Source organism: Phyllostomus hastatus, unplaced genomic scaffold (assembly GCF_019186645.2).
Source record: "Phyllostomus hastatus isolate PE091 unplaced genomic scaffold, TTU_PhHast_1.1 phas_contig_118, whole genome shotgun sequence".
Taxonomy (NCBI): Eukaryota; Metazoa; Chordata; class Mammalia; order Chiroptera; family Phyllostomidae; genus Phyllostomus; species Phyllostomus hastatus.
The window spans coordinates 1,673,986-1,692,704 of record NW_025333543.1 but is presented as its reverse complement, the minus strand read 5'-3'; the positions used below and the strand labels follow the sequence as shown (position 1 = coordinate 1,692,704).

At 37.6% G+C, this 18,719-nt stretch overlaps 1 protein-coding gene across 2 annotated transcripts in view; it reads right to left on the bottom strand.

The window, feature by feature from the left end:
• The window catches only part of AASS (aminoadipate-semialdehyde synthase), a 66,745-nt gene that overhangs the window by 22,819 nt on the left and 25,207 nt on the right, over window positions 1–18,719 (bottom strand). For both annotated transcript variants that reach the window (XM_045847568.1, XM_045847561.1), the window contains 8 exons: window positions 18,002–18,113; window positions 10,518–10,577; window positions 10,269–10,336; window positions 7,385–7,506; window positions 7,089–7,215; window positions 1,282–1,392; window positions 1,081–1,189; window positions 121–261 (listed from right to left, as the gene is read on the bottom strand). In XM_045847568.1, coding sequence (XP_045703524.1) covers window positions 121–261; window positions 1,081–1,189; window positions 1,282–1,392; window positions 7,089–7,215; window positions 7,385–7,506; window positions 10,269–10,336; window positions 10,518–10,577; window positions 18,002–18,113 — 850 coding nt within the window. The remainder of the gene's footprint in view (window positions 1–120; window positions 262–1,080; window positions 1,190–1,281; window positions 1,393–7,088; window positions 7,216–7,384; window positions 7,507–10,268; window positions 10,337–10,517; window positions 10,578–18,001; window positions 18,114–18,719) is intronic.

The following is an 18,719-nucleotide window of genomic DNA, read 5'->3' as shown; positions in this document are numbered from 1 at the left end:
GGGTGGAGCACAGGCAGTGTAGCCAGTCCTAAAGGGCCACAGTATCAGGGAGAAAGAGCCTGTACTGTCTCAGGTGGTTACTGCAGATTTGCATCTAGAACTTTGATGGGACTGCCTCACCTTTCCATTGAGCAGGTAGGTGGCGGGCTGCATTATGTTCATCAGAACTCCCACTGGACTCCAGCTGAACTTGTATCTCAAAGGGTTGTCTGAATGTTCAGGGGCTGGGAGCCCACCACAGTAGGAAATGTAAGATTCAATCTGTAAAATAAACAATCAATAAATTAGGGAGGGTTAACAATAAATTAGGGAGAACAATGTATCTAAGTAATTAATTGAGTGTAATGATAGGCATGGGGTAAACTTGCAACAGTTTTTCCTTTCTAAGACTTCCCAAAATGTGTCCTTAAAGACAAACACCATATGATTAAACCACAGTTATATTTTGTGTAAACTAATTTTTAAAAAGCCTTTTAGAGATTGCTACGACCATTTCATTCAGTTAGAAAATGTAACTATTAATTCAGTTCTGACTTATCAGTTCCTCCTAAATTTTGCATTCAAATTGTATGTTGGATTATAATTTTATTACATATATTATAATATGCAATTTATATAAATTCATCAATACATGACATATAGTTAATATATAATTATAATTCATTCAAATCTATATTTCATTATATATATTACATGCACAAAACCTAAAGCATTTAATCTGATTCTTCACATTTACTGTTCAAAAGTTCCTTCTCATGTATAAAAACATACCATGTACCAACAGATAAATGATATTGTAAAGAACTTTTTCCACTTTTACAAGTCAGATCTTATTACAGAATATTTAAGGCACTCAAAAATCCTTTAGTCAACCAAAATATTACAGCAGCATCTATGTCTATAAAAATTTACTGCTAAGACTTGGACATGGTTTTACCACACAGAAATTTCTGCTCAAAAGTATGAGCTAGATTACAGCAACACATTTAGTCAAAATTATACAAAGTTTATTTCTGAGCATGGAAACCTGGACCTTTGAATGTTTTGCTAAGGGAAACTTCGCGTGTCCCTGAGGCTCACCGTGGCTCCCACTTCTTTGGCTCTATCTATTGTTTCCATTGCCAGCATATGATCAAGACCCGGGTCCAGTCCCAGTTCACCGATGACAGTGATGCCAGCATCTTCCACACTACAACAGGTGAAAAGAGGAGGAAGGAAAAGGTGTACGTAAAGTAAAAATAATGCCATGGAGCTTCCTCGTTGAAAATGACTGCAACTTACCTCTTTTCTAATTCCTTTAGCGCTGGTGTGATGTAGCTCGCTGTGACCATGTTAACTTTGCTTGTGATGCATGCTTTCGCCACAAGAGGATGCAATACATAAGGCAGCAAGCTTCAAAACAGAGAGAGAAGCTAATCAGAAACCTTGTCCAACCCTGCTTTCCAATGTATCTTGAACTGCACTAAGGCTGAGACATTGCCCTGATTAATTTATTCTCTCAGAGATAATCATCTCAGATGATGCTCCTTGAGGACTATGGGATAATTGCATCCTGTAATCATATTTAAAACTCTCCACAATACAACCTTCGCCTAGCCTTTCCATTTTTATCCCTTGATATCCTCCATAAACCATATGTGGGAAGCACAGAAGTCATTCTAACTCTCTGTTCCCAGCCTTTACTTTACCACCTCTGAACCGTTACTATCCCTGTGAATTCCACATGGAATGCTCCCTCCACCTTCCCACCCCTACCCAGGTCACACCCTCCTTAAAAAAATGTCTGAACAGTTATCTCCTCTAAGAAGCTCTCCCAGATTTACCCAAAGGCAGACTTTCTCCTCCTCCTCCAGGCATCCAGCTATTTCTTTACAACATTTCATGATATCTATTCCATCCATTCTTATATTTCTATGATTTCCTGTATTGGGTCCCCTACTAAAAGATAAGGTTGCTGTCCTTTTCACCTCCACATCTCCCAAATTGCTATCAGGAGAAGGAGAAACTTAGCCAAGGTGGCCTGTGTGTTACATTAAAGGGAAGAGTCTAGGAAGGGCCAGAGTAGGAGATGGTTTATGGTATTGACTGGTACAAAGCCTGGCAAATGGCTAAAAGTCTATACCGTGAGCAAAAAATGAAGCTGTACTTAAACCCCAACTTTAAGTGGGTTTTAGTGCTTTAATCTGATACTGGGACTATACAATCACACACACAAAAAGATTTCCATAAATCTTTACATAAATTAGTATATTCATATTCAATCTAAAAAATAATAAAATATATTGTCAATTGCTTAACAGTTCTACTAGCTATTTGATAAAGCATTCTACATAGTAACAATGAAAATATAAATACAAACTTATAAACACTATTGTACTATATCTCTATATGTCAAAGTCATCTTGTATACTTGAGATTTTCTGTTTCATGTAAAACAAAATCTTAGGGACACATGGATAAAAATTAGGGGTGGGTGGAAATGAGAGGGAGGAGGAGAAGGCTGGGTGGGTGGGTTGGGATGGGAGTAAAGGATAGAAAATTGTACTGCAACAACAATTAAAATAATATATATATATATATATTAAAAATCTTTTAGGCTCTTCTTCCTTCAAAGATCAATAGAATAAATGTTGCTTAATAAATTTATTACTATCCAGAATAAAACTGAGTACATGTTTTGCCATTATCAATAAGAAAGCTCTTGACCTCTGCTTTCTGGCTTTTTTAATCTAAAAAGATTATTACTAAATATGGTAACTGTTTAAAAGCCAATGAACAAAATACTTGCAAAATTTTTGTTAAAAAAACTATTAAAAGAAAATATACAAATGACATCATCTTCAAGGTTAAGTGGAGATTTTTTGTCACTTTCCCAACTTGCATGCTAACATGTTATCTAGATCTAATATATTTTTTAATTTGGCATTAATTGCACAAACCTAATAATACATTGAAACATAGAATGATAGAATTTTGATTAATGGTGCTTTAAAGGAAAGTGATTAGAATCCATAACTCACTGTGCTTGTGATACAGTGACTAGCCAAGGGGCTGTGACTCTTGAATTCAGTTGGCACCAACCCAATTAATACAAATACAAATATTTACAAATGCCTCTTGTGAAAACATACACAAAATACAAATGTAATTTTCAAACTCAATTAGTATTTACATTAAATCATCAAAAATTAAAATTGAAAAATTCAAACTATGAGCATTTGACATATTATATTATTTTTTGTAAGACATATTTCTTACTCATTTAACTTTGGTAGTCCTAATCACTATGCTTATACCAAAACACTCTTTCTCCAGCTTAAAAAAATATTTAAGAAAAACTACAGGATAACAATGCTTAACAGCATTTTCACTATTCAGCAAAAAAACTCAACTGAGAAAAATTAAATATAAAAGAGTGCTAACTTATAAAAGGTCACCCATTTGCTAAATTTGAAAATTTTAACTTATTAATAGATTATTGTCTTTATCTATGATCTTTCATATTTTGCTTCAAATTTAGTTCCAAATGTATTTTGAATGTTGCTTTTTATCAAAAAAACAATGTTACATTTAGGTCCCTATGTATAAGCAAATTCTCTTTGTTTTATCCAGAGGCTAGAACATTCAGCTTTGAATCATACTTATATTTATAATCATATTAGTGGAAAACAAGGTCTATTGATCATTAGTAAATTTTTGCTAAATAAAAATTAGTGTACATTGACTTCCAGCCAAGATGGAGGTGTAGGTAGACACACCATGCTTCCTTGCACAACCAAATTAAGGACAACAAAAATTTAGAAACAAACAAACAAAAAACAACCAGAACTGACAGAAAATTGAACTGTACGGAAGTCTGACAACCAAGGAGTTAGACAGGTTCAACCAGTCCGGTAGAAGGGGCGGAGATGGGCAGCCGGGTGGAGTCAGGCAGAGAGGGGTCACAGGAAAAAAACAAAAACAAAAACAAAAAACAAGCGGTGCTTGCAGACCCCAGTGCACAGGACAGCAGCTGATGGGCCCCGGGTCATGCAGGAGGTGGCAGGCAGACCCAGTGAGGCCTGCAGGGCAGCTGGCTGACCAAGCAGTCCCACATTCGTGTGCAGACAAACCAGGTGAAGCTGAGGAGCAAGACAGACCAAGCAGCCCAGAGCCCCAGTGCAGGGAAATAAAGCCTCAGAACATGGACTTAAAACACCTGTGAGGATTGAAGCAGCAGGAGGAACTCCCAGCCTCACAGGAGAGTTTGTTGGAGAGACCCACAGGGTCCTAGAATGTACACAAGCCCACCCACATGGGAATCAGCACCAGAAAGGCCCAGTTGGCTTGGGGGAAGCGGCAGAAGGGACTGAAATCTGACAGAGTGCGGAGCAAGTGCCATTGTTCCCTCTCCGACCCTGCCCCCACAGACAGCATCACAACTCAGTGGCTGGGCTGACCTACCACGGTGAACACCTAAGGCTTCACCCCTCATAGGTAACAGGTGTGACAAGACAAAAAAAAAATGGCTCAAAGAGAAGAACAGATCAAAGCCCCAAAGCAAATACTTTTAAGCAATGAAGAGATAGCCAAACTATCAGATGCACAGTTCAAAGCACTGGTGATCAAGATGCTCATAGAATTGGTTGAATTTGGTCACAAATTAGATGAAAAAATGAAGGCTATGCTAAGTGAAATGAAGGAAAATGCACAGGGAACCAATAGTGATGGGAAGAAACCTGGGACTCAAATCAATGGAGTGGACCAGAAGGAAGAAAGAAACAACCAAACAGAAAAGAATGAAAAAACAAGAGTTGAAAAAAAATGAAGAGAGGCTTAGGAACCTCCAGGACATCTTGAAACGTTCCAACATCAGAATAATAGGGGTACCAGAAGGGGAAGAGGAAAAGCAACAAGTGGAAAACTTATTTGAACAAATAATAAAGGAGAACTTCCTCATTCTGGCAAAGGAAATAGACTTCCAGGAAGTCCAGGAAGCTCAGAGAGTCCCAAAGAAGTTGGACCCAAGGAGGAACACACCAAGGCACATCATAATTACATTAGCCAAGATTAAAATGAAGGAGAGAATTCTAGAAGCAGCAAGAGATAAGGGGACAGTCACCTACAAAGGAGTTCCCATCAGATTGTCAGCTGATTTCTCAAAAGAGACATTACAGGCAAGAAGGGGCTGGAAAGAAGTATTTGAAGTCATGAAAGACAAGGACCTGCATCCAAGATTACTCTATCCAGCAAAGATTTCATTTAGAATGGAAGGACAGATATAAAGTACTTCTCAGATAAGGTCAAGTTAAAGGAGTATATCATCACCAAGCCCTTGTTATATGAAATGTTAAAGGGACTTATCTAAGAAAAAGAATACAAAAAACATGTATAGTAAAATGATAGCAAACTCACAATTATTAACAACCACACCTAAAGTAAAACCAAAAACAAACTAAGCAAACAACTAGAACAGGAGCAGAACCACAGAAATGACAATCACATGGAGGGTTAGCAACAGGGGAGTAGGAGAAAGAGAGAGGGGGGAAAGGTACAGAGAATAAGTAGCATAGATGGTAGGTAGAAAATAGGGGGGAGACAAGAATAGTATGGGAAATGTAGAAGCTAAAAAACTTATGACACATGGACATGAACTAAAGGTGGGGAATGTGGGTAGGAGGGGGTGTGCAGGGTAGAGGGTAATGAAGAGGGGAATGGGACAACTGTAATAGCATAATCAATAAAATAATAAAAAATTAGTGTACATTAAATTTGTGTAAAATGAATAATGTTTAAGTGACCAAAATGAGCTTATGTTTAAATAAATCCAGAGACAACACAAAAGTTCCCTCTTAGAATTACCTTTCATTGTATCTGTTCTCCAAGCCTGTTTTTCTTAAGATATCTTAGAACTTCCTCCAAGGATACCATTTAAATCTGATCTAACTTTTGTAAAGATATCATTTAAATCTTATCTATGAATTGATATAACTCTGAATGAGCAGGTAACCTTCTTTCTTTTATTATTACCATATTTTTTAAACTATAATACGCACTTTTTCCCATCCCCAAATTTGGGAGAAATAATGGTTGTTAATGCTACTGTTGAGTTCTGTCTACATTTACATTGGTGAAATATTATGTTATTTGTGTTATTAAATATTTTACCACATTTTTTGCTTCAACATTTTTTTCCTATTTTCCTCCTCTAATACCTAGGTGCATCTTATGGTCCAAAAAAATATTGTATATTCTAAGAATAAATTACTATTCTCATCACTTTATTATTTTGCTTCAAAATCAAGTTTAATTATAGAGTGAACTTCATGTAGCTCTATATTTAGAAGTTATCTCTAAAATTTTTGGCAGTAATAAGCATAGCAATTCATGATCTGATCCTATTGAAAGAGTTATAAAGGATTCACACAATTTCATTAAACTTTATAAATCCAAAGGATAAAATACCTACCAAAATATATGAAACATAGGTATCTTATGACACAGCAATTCTACTTTTAGGTAGATACCCAACAGAAATGTGTATATACAGTAAGTAAAAGGCAAATAATAAAATATTCACAGCAGCATGATCTATAATAGCCAAATCCAGATGAACCTAAATACCTATCAACAGTCAAATTGATAATAGTATATTCACATATGAAATATTACACAGCAATGAGAATGATTAACTACAATTACAGACAACATAACTCTCACAATTGCAACATTAAATGAAAGAAGGCAGCTATAAATGAGAACATACGAAATAATTCTAATTGTAAATTTGAAAACTAGCAAACACAAATATGCTAGAAGCCAGGATAGCACTTAACCTTGGGGGACACAGCTAGTAACAGGGAGCCCCAAGAGGGATTCTGGGGTACATACTCTGTTTCTGGATGTGAATAATGGTTGTTTGGTATGTTCACTATGTGAAAAATCATTGAATTATACATTTATGGTTTGTGCGCTTTTCTCAATACATAATTAAAACTAAAGTTTACTAGAGAAGGGAGAAGAGAGGAAAACAGAAGGGGGAAAAATAAGGAAACAAAAATAACAATATCAACAAAATATACAGCCATCATTTCTTGCTAAATACTAACCTGATGACAAGATTCTGGGTTGCCACCAAGGAGCCCAACTTCTCTTCTTGTTTACTAATGTCCAGGACAACAGGATTAATATTATATTTCTTGCCTAAATGTTCAATTTGACTCTTTAGGTCAGAGCCTATTTCAAGAATAAAGAAGCCCAAATTTTAGATTTCCTTCTCCTAGTCAGAAAGCAAAACACTTTAACATCTCCAAAATACTTTTCAAATTAAAAAAAAGTCATTTAAAATTCACAGAGTAAACATATGAAATTAGCTCTCCTTCTTCAAAAATTAGGGCTCCTTTACCTACGGTTATTTCTATATCATGGTCTCGTGACAGGTATTCCAAAACAGGCTCAGAGACATAACCAGTTCCAAGGACCAAAACCTTTTTCTTGGTGGCCATTGACAGCGACTGAGAACGTTCTCTATGAAAAAGAATAAAAAGGCAGGTGGGGAGGAATCATTTAACCAAAAACAATTTAAATAACAGAATCCTACTGTCCCCAAGCCAAACTAAAGCTTCATGAAAAATCATAAAGCCATGATCTTTCCCACAGTATTCATAATAAGAGCCTCAACGGGAATTCCCTGCACCGACATTTTATATTAATTATGTTAGATTCTGTACAGTGGACAATGGACCCTGACATCTCTGAGGCAGGTGTCCACAGACTGTTGTGGATTTGACTAGTGAGGTGCAGATGCTGGCCCACTGATGGTCTTACTCACAACTCAGTAACTTGGTCTCACACTGCCTCCTCCCAGGGGACATGATTCAAAATTGTACTAGGGGCTTTACCTCAGAAACTGTATCATTCTGCACAACAATCTGACATACAGTCTGAGATTATCATTACTCATATTAGACATTTGTTTGGTCATTTATATTTTGGATCACTTGAGGACAGTTGAAACCATAACTTTGAAATCACAAATGTCTAGGGTCACATATAGAAATCTGAGACAAGTTACCAGGCAGGAATTTAATTCTTGACAAGTTTATCCTGTTAAGAATGTACACCTTTCTGACAGACAACTCTGTCTTTCCAACAAATTATTACCTCCAAGAAAATGACTAAGTCTTACTCATCTTTATAAACCCATTAATGCTCAGTCTATTTTGTCTTTAATATAGAAAGTATTCATTAAATGCATTTTGAATCAAGTTCCCAGGTATCAATGCAAAACCACGTAAACAGCCTGGTGCCAGGGACTTAAGCATCAGGCCCTGTTGTTGGGATCTTTTAGACCAGAGTATTTCTCAAACTTTAACCTTTTTATTAATTATAAGTAAACAAAAATATCTATAAGTATAAAATGTCCCTGTTGTAGCCCTGGCCAGGTGGCTCAGCTGATTGAAGCATCATCCCCTACACTAAAATGTCCTGAGTTCGATTCCTGGTCAGGGCACAAACCTAGGTTGCAGGTTCTATCCCTGGTCAGGGTGTGTGCAGTAGGCAACCGATCATGTTTCTCTTTCACACTGATACTTCTCTTTCCCTTCCTTTCTCTCTCTGAATCAATAATAAAAATAACCTAAGCTGGGGATTTAAAAAATAAATAAATATTCCTGTTCCTCTTTACCCCCAACATTTATATTACTGATGAAGTGAGGTCACCTTTAACTTTCACCCCCATCCCATTCCACCTAGCAAAAAAACTCCCGAAAAACAAAAGAAAAAACAAAGTGAAACAAAAAAAAAGAAACAAAAATAACCCCCACTATAATTTGGTTATAGTATATCCTTCTTAATAACACTTTCTATAGTTATATAATTAAAACATATTATTTTGATATCTAAATATATTGTTCAAAATACATTTTTTTTAAAAATTACACCTAGATTCTAATATGGTCCATCTCATCATCACCTAAAACCACTCCAGGTTAATCATCACTGTGCTAAGTGACACAGAGAATGTAAGAATAAGGCAGGGTGCAGCATAACAAAATTTCCTTTCAAAAATGCAATCTTTGTGTCACTGTCTTTGCACAAGATTTTGCTAGGGAAGAAGGGCAGGAAATCCTAGTAGTTGGAGCCAGTTGTTGGAGTAGTTGCTGGTTCATAAAACATGGTATGTGAGAGTGAAGATGTTATTGTCTAACTAGTCATGTTAGATATGCCTCTAGGATTAGCCTAAGAGATCATCAGGTAATGATGTCAAAAGATACAGAGAGCTCTGAAAAACAAATACATGTCATATTTCCCCAATAATTAACTCTTCTAAAAGGTTATACAGCTAGTTGCTTTAAAAAAAAAGAAAGAAAGAAAACAAATTTTACACTTTTGCTGTCTTCTGCCCAAACATTTCATTGATACATAAAAAGTAACCAAGAGCAAACTAATACATATGGAAAAACATAACAGTAGTGTACTTGATCTCTGCAGATCTCTTCATCTACTTCTTACAGGGACAACAACTGAGAAAGAAGTCTGTTTGCTTGTTGGGTGGTTGTTAGTTTTCCCACTCTGGTTTCTCCTGAGAACTCAGTGCATGGGTTATTTTGTTAGATAGGAATAGACGCCTGGAGCAGATATAAACACAAATCAAATGTAATCAGCTGAAGTGGACTGAAACATTCCAAAGAAATGTCAATGTTTTCAAACTTTGAGTACAAAATCAATTAAGAAAACAAGGACCTTAGCTTAGTACCTTTCTGTGGGAACTATTCTCTTGGGTAGATTTCCCATGAAACTTTTTGACACCTTCCTCCTAATAAGAATCTCCAGGAAAAAGTGACCTCTAATCATTTCCTTTCTTCCCTTAATCTCTAACCAAGAGCTCACTTTCCTAAATATCATACGAAATAAAAAAGAGTCCAAAACCTCAACTAAAAACCAGCCTGAAAGCACCACAGAAAGGGTTAGCATGCTCATTTCCTTTGACAAAGTAACAGAGGCAGGGCAAAATGCAAAGTGCTGGAGAGAGAGTCGCCCCAAAGGACAGCCTTTTGGATTTGTGTTGGTTTACACACAAGCCTACACAGGGTATTAGAAAGCCCAAATAATGCTGCCGTACAGTTCAGGGGGAAATAATTTACACTGGTTCCAGCTAATCACCCACTTTGGATTTCCTATATTTATAGGCATTTTCAAAATTTACATCTTGTATAAACTTAGTTTCATGAACTCACATTGAAACATAAAAAAATACTCATCAGATCCAAGATAAGAACAATGCTTACCTGCTCTCTCGGAGTTTCTGGATATATTTAAACTTATCAGGCAATGTACCGTTGGATGTAATCACTGCCTAAATGTATATGACACAAGACATTTCTTTAATATCCACAGTTTAGTCCCACAAACATGGGCTCATGACTGATAGAGAAGAGACAGATAAAGATGGGGAGAGAGAAAGGAAAGGGAGAGAGGGGAGAGAGGATTGTAGCGAAAAAAATACACTTATAGAAAAAAGTAATTTCACAACTTACATCTCGTACCACGGGAGAAAAATTCTGACTTTCAAGAGGTTGTGTTGCATCTGATAATATCTGCAGGGAAAATAAGATTGGTAAGAGACAAATGACATTGCAAAGAAGGCTTCTTGGTGTTTTTATTCATATTAAAATATTAGTCAAAAGAAAAAAGAATTTAGAAAAGTTTCTGAAGATCCATAAATAATTGTAAATAAACATCTTCTACAAGTAATGAAGTCTGCCCTGAAGGACAGACTGTTTCAAAATAAGTTCCAACTTTAAAAGTAAAATTTGATTACAGTCATGAAATCAAATTTTGCTTGCTGGAAACACAAAAAAATTTACTCTTCCTCACCGGTTCGATGTGTCATACTGTGCATGATGTCAAATATCACCACAAGCTTTATAGTTACAGTGCTCATTCTTAGGGCCTTTATCCCATTCCAAGTGTTTGTACTGTTCTTTTATAAGTAGAGAATGGGTCCATAATGGGGGTAGAGCAGGGGTCAGAGAAAAAAATCCCCCAAACCTCCATAGCCATGGCTTGAGGGGTGGGGGAAGCAGAGCGCCACTTGGGAGATTTTGCATATCTGTGGCAACTTGGCTAGATTCATAGGTATGCTAAATAGCTGTGCCTGTCTTGCTCCAGGATCAGCAAGACCTTAACCCATGATGTAGCCCGGGGGGCTTGCTGTGCCTGTATAAGATCTTAGAGTATGTTCACTCTGTGTCACAGGGCCATACCTGCCTAGACTAACAATGGAAACAGAGACCTGGCAGAGGTAAGCCATTGTGGGAGGAGTCGGAAATGGGGTTACTAGGAAGCTCCAGCTGGGATTTAAACCAGGCGTGGCAACCATTCATGCTCTTGGCGATGTGGGTTGAAAGGGCACAGAAGGACCCCAACTGGCCCACCATGACAAGGTGTCATGCATTTTTGGATTAAGAGCTGGAGAAAATGACAACAAGGTTGATGGTACTGAGGACTGTAGAACCTGTCCAGCCAACCACGGATTAGTGGGAGATGCCTGAGATGCTGGACTGAGATGGGGGAATCCTGAGTGGTGAACTTCTGGTTCTTTCTCCTGAGAGATAGTACTTCTGACTGGCATGTTCTGAAACCGACGTGAGATGGCAAAAGGGAGGCAGGAGTGGGCGTGTGTATTTGTGGGTGTTTTAAAGGGAGTGGGACTTAATGGCAGAATTCCACCATTGTTCTAAATCTGTATAACTTTTAAATAAACAATTCCTTTCCCTTTCACCAAACTCTGGGATTGGGAGTCTCCGAGGCAGGCAAACAAGCCCACACTTCTGTTTCAGAATTGCGTAGGCCAGCATTCTGTTACAGGTCTTCCAGAGAACAGCCCGCCCAAGCGCACAGTAGGAAATCTCCTGCAGGTCAATATCAGTTCTGAGTGTAGACACTTCAGCATTTCAAAAGTGTCAGGGAAAATGACTTCACCAAGTAGATCTCAGAAAGTTATTCACACTCTTATCAGTCTTTATCTTCTTGCAAGAATGAGTCAAAGGCAAACAACAAAAACCACATCTCTCATACTAACACCCCAACATCCTCCTCATTTCCCTCTTTTTTTTTTATCAAGGTATCCATCTCTTGAATAGACTGCCAGGGGGTAAAGGTCATATAAACCAGTATTGTTGCTTCTGATGGTCCGGGCATTAGGGCCAATAACACAATCAGTCCCCTCCCCCTCTTATCCATAGGTTAAAATCTAGCCACTCACCCTACCAGAGGCTGGCAGGGAAGTATTTATTTACTATATTAAAATAAACAAAAAACTACTTTCACACATCTAAAACACAAGACACCTAGGCTATCTTTCATTTAAATCACAAATCTCATCATTTCTCCTGTGCCTATTTAAAATAACTCAGTATCTTTCCCATGTCTTCAAGATAAAGCCTCTAGCTCCTTGGGTGGCCTACAAGATTCTCTACAGACTGGTTCTGTAATCATGATTTAATGCTACCAATCTAGTGATCAAAATTATGTATTCTGTAACAAATCCTAGGATATAATGAATCCTGTACTTCCATCTCTGGTCAAGTTCTCGTTACAGCTGAACAGCCTATTCCGGGAGTAAGGAACACTGATGCTGCCAGTAAAACAGCAGGTGTGCGTGCGGTTGGCACTCATTGAAAGACAACATCGGAACAGAAAGAATAAGCCTGAGCAAGAACTGCACATCTCCAGAAATTCACAGTTCCCCTTTCCCCGCGATTTCCCATGTAATCGGGCCAAAATGTCTGAAAGGTTAAAATGGTTTTCAAGGACAGGAGCCTGTGATCTGTTCAGGTCACCAGCACCTGAATAAACTTCTTTTCTTATTCTCTGTATCTGTGTCATGAGTATTGGCTTTCATGGTGGCAGGTGGCCAGGCCTGCAGGTCATTTCCCTGCTTTCAGTTCTGCTTCTCCAGCCTCGGCTCTCCCTTGAGCCTCATACCCAACATTTTAGATCTACAAACAGCATGGAACTGCTTATCTGTGTTGTGCTTTCATATCCCTCTGGGCTACACCAGGTGGATGCCTCGCATTCTGTTCCTCTACCTGGAACTCCCACTCTTTATTCTTCAAGGTACAGCTGAAAAATTGCCACCTTTGTGAAGTCTTTATTAAAATCTGCCCTCAAGCACACCTTGAAGGTAGAAACCACACTTGGCATCTTGCCATGTGCCTGCTACATTAAATGGTAAACATACAATTAAATATATTAGTGAATACATGCAATAATTATTGAAAGTTCAGTGGACTTTTTCCAAGAAAACTAAAAAAACTGTCATGAATTCCAAAGAAAGGCTCACATGAAAGACAAAAGACTCCTCAGTTTCTCCATTGACTTGTATTTTCCTTGCTAGAATTCAGCCAATACAGAAGTGCAACCACAGGAGTTCTGAAGCATATGCCACTTTTATGTACAATACCTTTGGGAGCTCATCACTCTCTTTTAAATTAATTGCTAGCTATTTATTCTGGTGTTGAGACCCTTTCCAATATGGAACCAACATACATTTGTTTCATCGAAATCCCTAGACTAAATTAACTCTCACCTTCGCTCTCCTGTCTCCATCACAGTGTGCCTCTTATTCCCGTGCAAATGAACAGATCCTATACATCTATGTAGAACCAGCTCAAATGTCGCCTCTTTCATAAAACCTTTCCTAATCTTACCCAAAGGCCAGAGCCTCTCCCTACACAACCTCATTAGCATCTTTCTAATGGACGTCACATTCCACCTCACTTGCATACTTGTCTCAGCCTCTGCCTGGACCTCATGCTTCTATAAGTCAAAAGGTGTGTTTTCATTTTTGCCACCCATGTGTGTGTCTTGTTCCAATAGAAAATGAATATCAACTCCAACTAAAACTAATATTCTATGCTGGTATAAAATAATAGTGCATGCCTTGCAATGCTATAGAAGCTATATGGATCTTAAGTCAAAAGGAAAATCTAGGGAAAACAGGAGAGTGCATGTATTTTTAAATACAGCTCCCATGTAGTCATCAGAAGAGATCAGAGACAACATACTTAATTTTTTAGTAGTAAGCAGACATATATATCAAGACTACAAAACAGACATTCATCAACTTTCACAAATGTTCAGTGCTTAAAGATTCTGTAGAGATGAATGCCCCTGAGGCAATCCCACCAAGGTGCTTAGAGGGCTACAGTGAGGTTAATATAAGTAAAAATGGTATGACAGTTTAGAGGAGTGGGCTTACTCATCAGACATCTAAGCAACACCACATGCCCCAATGCTAACCAACACTTCACATCCTGACATCCTTCACCTTGCTGCACTGCATAAAAGTCTATCAGCTATCTATCTATGTAGGCACAAACACATCATATTTTTTAATGTATATTTCCATCTAGCAATGGTAAATTTGCTCTTTTCAGACCAATCCTTTCAACAGGTAAAACAGGAAAAGCCTGTATTCAGGTTCAAAGGACAGGAAAGACTTGCTGCGCCATCATTCTGGAGAAGGTTACCCAGAGAGGTGAGTCCTCACTCTGAGGGTGTTTATCCCATTAGGCACCATTCCTAGGTGCAGTTGTCCATGCAGGTGCAGTGACTGGGATGCCGAAAAGTTGAGCAGAAAGCAGCAGAGATACTGAGAAAATGAGGAGAGTTTGTCAACTAAACAAAAACAAAAATTGGAATTTAAGTTCTGCTGAAGGGGACCCTAGTAAGTGCCAGATTTTCATTTCAGCTACTGAAAGACTACATTTTAAAATAAATGGTAAACTGAAAACTATCAATTCTCCAAAGGAGGAAAGCCCAGCTTTGAATCATTCCCATCCTCCTCTGAATTGAGGGGATTTTCTCTTAGGCTATTCAATTCCTGCCAAAAACAAAGGAAATCTTCTCTGGAGAAAATTGCCACAACATCCAGAACCTCGATTCACCTCTAAAATTTTATATACACAGTATCCAGCATTCAATCAAAAATAAATGGGAACATTAACTAATAAGAATTGACTGAAAACCAAGACAAGAGTAAAACAGAACATAGATCCAAAAAGTTTACTGGAATTATCAGAAGTGAGTTTGAATACTAATTAATATGTTGGAAAAATAAAATGTCCCCCCCAAAGCAAAACTAATCCATAGTTAGAAGTCAAGATAGCAGGCACCTATAGGAAGGGAAGTAGAGGTAGTGCTAGGAGAGACACAAGGGAGTCTCTGGGTTGTTAACATTGCTCTATTTTTCACTTATTCAGTGTTCACGTAGCATCTTTGTGATAATTTATTGAGCTGTACACTAATGGGTCACTTATCTGTGACACTGTAATATTTTGTAGTATTATATACTGTGAAAAATTATATTGTGTTCTTTAGTAAAAATTTTATTTAAGAAATGTCCTTATTCCTATTTGGTTGCTTAAGCTAACCCTCAGTCACACCTTCCTGAGAAGTCATTGACCCAGCTTGCATTTCTCCTGACAGCTACATGAGGTCAAGTGCACTGCATGACTGGCAATGTTGATCAAGGATGAATAGGAATGAAAAGCTGTGTTCTAAAGTCCAAAACAAATAAACTTATAATTGAAATCTGAGCAGCCAAACAAAAACACTTGTCAAGAAATTTACAGTCAAACTCAACCACAAAGCAGATCAGTATTCACCATTTTCCATAACCTGGCCTAATAAGGTAAGAATTGCGTGGAAAGACATAATCTTAATATTCAAAACAGTGAACTAAAACCAAAGGCTCAAGTTGATTGAATCAATGTGTTATGCTGGAGTCAAGTTGATTGAATCAATGTGTTATGATGGGGGGGTACGTATGGACATTAGGTTCCATCCTTCCTACAGATAATAAACTCTAGACAAAATACAAACAGAACTATCTACATGGGGGTTTCAGAGAATGAAGAAAAGCAGGCAATTATGGGAAAAGTGTCAAAACTTAGAAGAAATAATGAACACAGTGGTTGATTTTCCCATTCTTTTGGCATTGCCCTGAGGATGAGGATGGACCATGTGGTAGGAGGAGGGAAAACACATGCAGCAAACTTGATGACTTTCTGACCAAAGGAAACAGGAATGGAATCTAGAGCAACCACAGGCTCTGGAGTGTGAGGGGGAAGTGCCTGAAAGGACAGGTTCAGAAAAAAAAAAGGGAAGTCCAGCTTCCAAACTCTGTTCCCTTGTAAAACCCTTGTAAGCTCTGTTCCAAGTCTCTATGACCCCAGAACTGAGCATGTTCAGGTCAGACTATACCAGCAGCCCAGGTAAAGATGAAAGAGCTGAACTTTTGTTGGTACTACCCCTAACTCAGGTGAGACAGACTTTTCACTTTAAGTCTAACCAAGTTCATTGTCTGTTAGCTCCTCGAAAGCAATACTTGTCAGAGAAATATAATAACCCAGAATCTCCACAACATCATCCAAAATCAATTCAAAGATCATTCAATATAAGAAAACCAGAAAACGATAACCTGATCCATTCTTAAAAGGAAAGTTTGACCCTAAGTTGATTCAGAATTTTGGAAATGTAAGCAGAGTGTAAAGTAGCTTTTATAAATATGCTCCAGGCGACAAAGGAAAGTCACTCAAAACAAATTTAAAAATAGAAATTCTCAACAGAAAAAGAGAAAAAAAGAACCAGATGGAAAATTTAGAACTGAAAAGAGAATATCTGAAACTTTTAAATTTGCTCATTGTGCTCAAGGAAGTTACCAGGTCTGCAGGGAATGATGCTAGAGAAAAGTGAATGAAGATCATCGAAAATGGTAAACATCTGGGTAAACTTACTATTTTTTTATATACATACCCTTGAGCCACTGAGACATCTACAATACAGAATGTTAGAGCTGGAGGGACCATTAAGATTTTAAAGAGCAACCACTTCTCGTACAGGTGAAGCATCTGAGGCTCAGAGAGTGAGCGTCCTGCTCAAGGCCATAAAGCAAGTTGACGTCTCTAGTAAAGCCTGACATTTGCCACCTGTTCTACATGCTGCCAATTCCAGGAGCATTATAGATCCAACACAGCAGCAGCAACTCTTCTCAGTCTTAACTTCTTCATATCTCAGTTTCCTCATCTGTAAAATGGATTGAATTATGGTACCTACCAGATAGGGCTCTGATGAGTATTTAATAGTTAAAATACATTAAGTAATTTAAATACTACCTGGCACATAGTAGATGCAATATAATATCATGCCAATTATAATAGTGCCTGCTGCCTGCATTTTCTCAAGCTTGTTACATCTCCCACCTGACATATTCTAGGAGGAAAACAAAGGTTCAAAATGAAATAATATGTGAACGAAAAGAAGATCACAGGCAAAGTCTCATCTATCCATGTCCCGTAACTACTGTCACACTGTAGCATGAGAGCTGCAGAGTAAAACCACGGAGGGAAAGAACAACAGCCACTGATTCATACCTTGAGACTCACTGCCAGAGGCAGACAACCGTCAGCAATAGAAATAAACCAGTTTTAGCATGAAGGCTGAAGATAAATACTGGAAGAAAAAACCTTATCTTTGGCAAATAAATGAAATTTAAAAAACATAGTATTTCAGTAGTCAATCACTGACCACAGTGAAAAATATATGACCTCAAGAAAAGCTGTCCCTAACTAAGCATTAGTGACTAAAATCTAATAAAATTTCCTATATTTTTCAAATCTGTTAATCACAGCACACTAAGAATACCTCAATATGAACTGACCTAGAGAAAAGAAAGAATTGAAAACAAAGAGAATCTTATCTTTCATGTCATGAACATAATATACATAATGAGAAGCAAATGCAAATTGTAATTAAGCATGACAACAGTTATACAACCATATTCCCCATGAGAGAAGGAAGCAGAATGTATAAAATAATAGTCAGTATTTCATGGAAGGGCTGGCATTTCATTTTACAACAGATTTCTTAATACCAAAGACCAGAACACTGATAAAATTATGCCACAGTTCTGTTGAAAGCCTTGGAGTTGTTGTGAAGCTCCAGGTTTGCTTACCATTTCTTCAACATAAGGATAGAGCATGTCCCCAAAGTACTCTGTAGCTTCAATTGGAAGCTGTGCTGGCAAATTGTCAATGGAACACATCAGAATCCCAGAGCCTTCGACACTAGAAGAAGCAACATGCTTTATTTGGATGTACAAAATATTACCTGTAGCTCTAACTTTTTCGGATTTCTATTCCATTGTACTTGCTTCTTATCATTTGTAATAGTGTAACAAAATAAACAAGAGTTTTCAAACAAAACTTTTTCCTTTTTGGGTAACCCATCTCCCATTTTAATATGGAATATATGGATTTAAGTGTTCAAATTTGCAGTGGGGCCCTGACCAGTGTGGCTCCGTGGACTGGGCATTGTCTCACAAGAGTGAAAAGCCGCAAGTTCAATTCCCAGTCAGGGCACATGCTTGGGTTGTAGGTTTGGCCCCCAGTCTGCACACATGAGAGAGGCAATTGATCAATGTTTCTCTCTCACATTAGCGTTTCTCTCCCTTTTTCTTTCACCCTACCCCTCTCTCTAAAAATAAATAAATACAATCTTTTAAAAAAGAAAATATTTGCATGTCAAGTTTTCTCCCAAATTTTTAAGTATGTTTCAGCATATCTCTGAAAATTTGCATAGTTTTCATAATGATGTATTGAGTATTTTAAGACTAGTATATAAAATTAGGTAGATGACGTATTTTTATGTATCTCCCACCATTGGACCACTTT